At 42.1% G+C, this 6,304-nt stretch overlaps 1 protein-coding gene across 1 annotated transcript; it reads right to left on the bottom strand.

Moving 5' to 3' along the window:
• Positions 1 to 230: 230 nt before the first annotated feature.
• On the bottom strand, positions 231 to 927 carry MIS12 (MIS12 kinetochore complex component; the record flags this gene model as incomplete). Its single annotated transcript, XM_082247429.1, has 1 exon — positions 231 to 927. The coding sequence occupies exon 1, from the start codon at positions 915 to 917 to the stop codon at positions 231 to 233; it is 687 nt and encodes a 228-aa protein (XP_082103555.1). The 5' UTR covers positions 918 to 927.
• Positions 928 to 6,304: the final 5,377 nt, after the last annotated feature.

The raw sequence follows: 6,304 nt of genomic DNA, 5'->3' as shown, positions 1-6,304 counted from the left end.
TTGACAAAGCATAGAGAACCTAAATCAGGGGCATGCTTTTTATTTATTTGAAATAAAAATATAACAAGTATTTTAAGGAATTAACTTGAAACAATGCAAATTTTGATGTTACGTTTCCCAGTTATAATACAATTATTTACAATTACACTACAGGTCATTCTTTGTATATATATCAGTATGACAATGACATATATATCAGTATGACAATGACATAAGGTAGATCGCATAACTCAGTAGAATTTAATTTTTCCTTGGCTAGATCTTTGTGTTCTTCTTTGTACCGGAGTCCTGGAAGTCATATCAAGTGCAAGTTTTTTATGCTTTACATCTATTTCTTTTACAGAGACTTGCAGTTTCTTCGATGTTTGAGCCATGAATTCAAAGCTCTCCATCAGATCTATGATCCCATGTTCTCTGCAAATTTTGTCCAGTCCATCAAACCAAGACAGTATCTTTTCCAATTCTGCCTGCACAGCCTTCTGTTCCTTCAGTTCAGCTAAAAAGGATTGAGTAACACTCTTTTCATCTTTGTACTGTCTGTGCAATGTCTGTACTTCCTTCTGGAGCACATCAAACTGGTCTTTACTGTAAGAGTAGTTTGCATGGACCTCATCTTCACGTAGCAGAATATTTCTGGGAATATTAAATACCAGTTTTAAAAGACAGTTTTCCATTTTCTGAAACAGGTAATTGAAGCGTTCATTAATGAGAGACAGATATTTTTCTGTGCTTTCCCTAATCTCAAAGCGGCTTATCCCAGAGTTTGGAAATTTCTCTAGTTTTTTCAGGATGACACTTTCCACAACCAGCAACATGTCAAATAAGTAATCTTGAAATGAAACGTAAAGTCGAAGTATGCAGGTCTGTGGTGTGAATCCAAAATACTGGGTTTCATAGCACATTGGAACAACAGACATGGTTGAACTTTCCCAAAGGAGACCTATAAAACAAAGATAACATTTGTTTTATGTGTTATGCTTGCAAAGTAAAAGGCATATAGAATAATAATAATAATAATGCACTGTAAACATGCAGATGCTGCATACATGGAGAGCATTTCCTGTTTTTCTTTACAATGGGAACATCACTAATTTGAAGTCACTAAACTATGCACAGGTAACCAATCTCTAGACTGCATCAAGAGGTTTGACAGCAGTTGGATGAGGTAGGGGGTTAATAAAAATGGTTTTATGTTCTGCTACCTGTGTCCTATTGGAATACAACTGTACATTTTGGATTTCCCCACTCTGCGTGTGGCAACAGTCACCAGGACAATCTCCCCGGTGGGGGAAAAAAATAAAAATTTAATTTAGCTTTACATACACAACCATTTCTGAAATCAAATAAATGCAGGACCTCATTACCTCCAGCAAAAGGCACCCATCATGACAGATGCTAGTGAACTTGATTCTAATTCTATTGGACTGAATTCACTTTCTACATGTGAATAGGAGGCCCCTCTGTGCCCATCATGATTTCCAGTTTAAGAAGGGATATGTGCTTCAGTCTGCAGGAGGAGTTGGGACACAGAGGAACCTCCCTGCCCCCACCCCCTTACCATTTTCCTCCCCACCCTCTTTCTGACCCCTTCCACACCCTTTTCGTTATTTCCAATTCCATAACATTCCAGATCTAAAAATCTACACAAGTTGGTGACTACTCCTCCTTTCCTCAAATATTCTTCACTCACAAGCTTAAGGCCTCATGCACACAGGGCGTTTTTTTGCAGTTGCTTTTAGGAGCATCAGACTTTTTTTGCAGCTTAAAAACAACCTTACGTTATTTTATGGCCTCATGCACACACAGACGTTTTGAAGTGGTAAGTGCCATAAGCGATGTCAAGCTGCAAAAAAAAAAAAAAAAAAACACAAAAAAAAACAGGGCCAGTGTGTTCTGAGGACTGGCGTTTCACCTGTAAAAACGTCTGACGCTGCTAATTGTTGCTTATACAGCATTAAGCCACGTCATAGATTTTTCACATAAAAAAAAAAAAAACCTCAGTAGGACGTGGCTTAATGCTGTATAAGCAACAATTAGCAGCGTCAGACGTTTTTACAGGTGAAACGCCGGTCCTCAGAACGCACTGGCCCTGTTTTTTTTTTTTTCTTTTAATGTGAAAAATCAATGGTTCCTTATGGGAGCCTATTGATATGAATGGAAGTCGAATCAAAGTCGGATCATGATGATCCAACCTGTGCTCTGAGCATCTTGAGGGGGAACTCCACACCAAAATGGAGGGGAGAAAAAAAAAAAAAAAAAAAAAAAAAAAAAAAAAACACACAGCACGGGGGTCCCCCCCCCCCCCAGGTTCCATACCAGGCCCTCACACAAAAAAAAAAAAAATGTTCTGGGTCCCCCCCCCCCCCCATAAAATCCATACCAGAGCCTTATCTGAGCATGCAGCCAGCAGGTCAGGAAAGGGGAGGGGACGAGCCAGCGGCCCCACCCCTTCCTGGACCATACCCCCCACCCCAAAAGCACCATGTCCCCATGTTGATGGGGACAAGGGCCTCTTCACGACAACTCTGGGCAGTGGTTGTGCGGGTCTATGGGCAGGGGGCTTATCGGAATCTGGACGCCCCCTGCAATAAGGGAGCCCCCCAGATCCTGCCACCCCATGTGAATAGGTATGGGGTACATTGTACCACTACCAATTCACCCCAAAAAAGGCAGTGTAGTGTAAATAATGACAAGAGATGGTTTTGAGAAAATCTTCTTCGATCTCCTCTGCTGCCAACCTGGTCCTCCTCGGAAGAGGTCCCCTGTGATTATGCCGGCTCCGCTCTTTGCGGCTTCTTACATAGCCATGGGGCGTGGCCACCCAGTGATGTCACTCGGTGATCACGCCCCCTGTGTCCTCACACATCGTCAGGTGAAAACACGAGGTCTCCGGGTGACGTCACCAGGTGGCCACGCCCCACAGCTATACTAGAAGCCGCAAAGAGCGGAGCTGGCATAATCACGGGAGACCTCTTCGGAAGAGGACTGGGTTGGTAGCGGAGAAGACCAGAGGAAGATTTTTAATAAAGGACTTCTCAAAAAAGTCTCGTCATTATTTACACTACAGTGCCTTTTTTGGGGTGAATGAGTAGGGGTACAATGTAAACCATACCCATTCACATGGGGGGCAGGATCTGGTGGGGACCTTTGTTACAGAGGGCGTCCAGATTCCTATAAGCCCCCCTGCCCATAGACCCACCGCCCAGGGTTGTCGGGAAGAGGCCCTTGTCCCCATCAACATGGGGACAAAGTGCTTTGGGGTGGGGGGGTGCAGAGCCCCAAAAGCACCCACCTCCCCATGTGGAGGGCATGAGGCCTGGTATGGTCCAGCAGGTGGTGGGGTCGCTGGCTCATCTCCTCCCCATTCCTGGCCTGCATGCTCGTTTAAGTGTCTGGTATGGATTTCGGGGGGTACCCCACGCCTTTTGCGTGGGGTTCCCCTCAAAATCCATACCAGTCCAAAGTGGCTGGTATGGAATCTGGGGGGAACCCTCACACCGTTTTTTTTTTTTTTATTCATTTTGGTGTGCAGTTTCCCCTTAAGATCCTCAGAGTGCAATTCGCGCCACAAATCGGATCATCATCATGATCCAACTTGGATGCGACTTCTATTTAAATCATTGGGCTTAAAGCCATATCAAAGACGGCTCATAAGCGACCATTGATTTTGAATAAAATAAGTTTTTCGGGTTTAGTGCTTTATCCTGGATGCTGCCATCATCCCTCTATGACACAAGAAACAAAGAAGATTCCCCTAGGGGTGGGATTTTTAAGGCAGAAACCAGGACTTGAGTATTTCAAAATGATTTTTTATTTTGCAAAGAGTGTTTGGCATAGCATGTTGTGACAATAACAAAAAACAGAAAACACATGGAACAGTGTAAAAAGAAAAGAAAACAAATATGGTCATAAATACGTCTTGACAGAGGGAAATTGTCTGAGATGGCTGGAGAGGACCAGACGCGTTTCGGTTTTTCCTTTTTCAATAGTCCAGTGATGAGAGCCAAATCTCAGATTGTAACACAGATATTTCACCTTCTGCTTCTTATGGCAACCACACATGGTGATCCTATTATCAGTCTCCCTCATCAGATTATTATATCTGAGAGAGCCTCTTTTTCCTTATAGAATACGTGCCCCCATTCTGGGGATTACCGAGATGAAGATTATATCCTCATAACCATGAGACGATAATTACTACTCTTTCTACTACCACGGTAACCAACACCAGCCATCTTTTTCAATACTTTTTTATTCTCAGTAGAAACCTGCCCCATCCAATGCAATATTTATTTATTTTTTCAAAAACCTTTTTATATAGATATCCCACATCAGGGACCTCTCCTTGTATGGGATCCTTGTGGTGATCGGGGGCCGGAGAATCTTGGGACCATCTCATTGCAGGGGTTCCTAGTCTGCTCCCCCAATTGTTCCTGGTATCTCCCACTCAGCAAACGAAAGTTTTTTAGACATCTACAAACAAGTACATTTGAAATGGCGGCTCCTTGGCACTAATGTGCACACACTCCTGATAGGATTTTAATTCTTTACATAGTCAGTCATAATCAACTCACAGAGAACAGCTAATCTAGGTATGCATTTGGTATTATTTTTTCACTCCATTGATTTTTCTATCTTTATGCATTGACACAGCAAATACTATGGATAATGTTGATATATAAACATGTGATTTCTTCTGTTACTATTTTAACAAAATGTACTTTGACGAATGCCACATATGGAGTGCTAATTATTATCCTTTGCATTTCCTAGTCTAAATTTTGGCTCTCATCACTGGACTATTGAAAAAGGAAAAACCGAAACGCGTCTGGCGTTTATGACCATATTTGTTTTCTTTTTACACTGTTCCATGTGTTTTCTGTTTTTTGTTATTGTCACAACATGCTATGCCAAACACTCTTTGAAAAATAAAAAGTCATTTTGAAATACTCAAGTCCTGGTTTCTGCCTTAAAAATCCCACCCCTAGGGGAATCTTCTTTGTTTATTGATTTTGAATAGAGGCAGAAAAAATGCTACTAAAAGCGAACGCGGCTAAACGTGCATTAACGCCAATGGAAAATGCTACTAAAAGCACATTTTTACAGCTGCTTTTTCCTGGCGTTGGTAGTGCCTCTGCAGCTCGTTTTTTTTCTACTGCCCTGTGTGCATGAGGCCTAAAAAAGGAGCTCCAGTCTCTCCCCACAAAAATTAAAGTAAGCAGCTACAGTATTTGTCGGAGAATTGCGTGGTCGTGCGACAATGTACTGTAATAAAATGGATGTCCCCCCCCCACAAATAGAGCTTTCTTTTGGTGGTATTTGATCATCTCTGCGATTTTTATTTTTTGTGCTATCACATTCTGCTATACAAGATCCCCAAAAAAAAAAAAAAAAAAAAAACACACACACCAACATTTTTCATCCTTTTAAGCCAACTTGTATTCAGCTACATATTTTTGGAAAAACCGTGTCTACAAACTAGGGGAAAGATTGTCATTTTTATTTGTTATTAGTAATGGCAGCGATCTGCGATTTTTAGGACTGCGACATTGCAGCAGACATTTTTGACACTTTTGGAGGGACCAGTGATATTACTACAGTAATCAGTGCATCGTTACTGTAATAATGACATTGGCATGGAAGGGGTTAAGTGTGAGCCTAGGGGAGCGTTTACTAACTGTATGGGAGAAGGGCTTGTGAAATGACCACAGAGACCTGTGACCCTATATAGAAGGATCACAGGCGCGCTGATCATTTCAGAGAGAAGAGCGGTCAGCTGGGTTTACAACAGCTGACCGGTTCTTCTCACAGTGGAGAGCGATCGCGGGTGCCTGGCGGCAATCGCGGCCACCGTCCCCATGCATTGGCATCCCCGCTGTCTAGTGGGGGCCCAGCACCATGCGAGCGACCGACGTAGAGCTACGTCGTTTTGCGCAGCCAAGCCAGCGCGGGCAGTTGGCAATTGGTTAATTTACAGGTTACATTAACCTCCACAAATACAACTTTGTGTATGTATCCTTCCTACTAGAGTGTCCATAACATCAAGCCTTTGTGGGTTTTTTTTTTTTTTTTTTTTAGAAGAAGCTATAAAACAACATTGCTGATGGAAAACATTTTTTTGGATTTGCTGCCACCTAGTGCAAATTTGATTCACTACAGCAGACCAGTTTATAATGACCATTATATAAAGCTGGGTATACATTAGTTAAAATTAGTTAGAAAACATTGGTTTTCAGAAGGTTTATTTTTTTATTTATTTAAAGAAGTTACACCCAGCAGACAGGTAGCAAAATTACAGGGTCAC

This window comes from Pelophylax lessonae (genome assembly GCF_965119305.1).
Source record: "Pelophylax lessonae genome assembly, chromosome: 2".
NCBI lineage: Eukaryota > Metazoa > Chordata > Amphibia > Anura > Ranidae > Pelophylax > Pelophylax lessonae.
The sequence above is the reverse complement of the archived record's forward strand: the minus strand, read 5'-3'. Positions and strand labels throughout refer to the sequence as shown.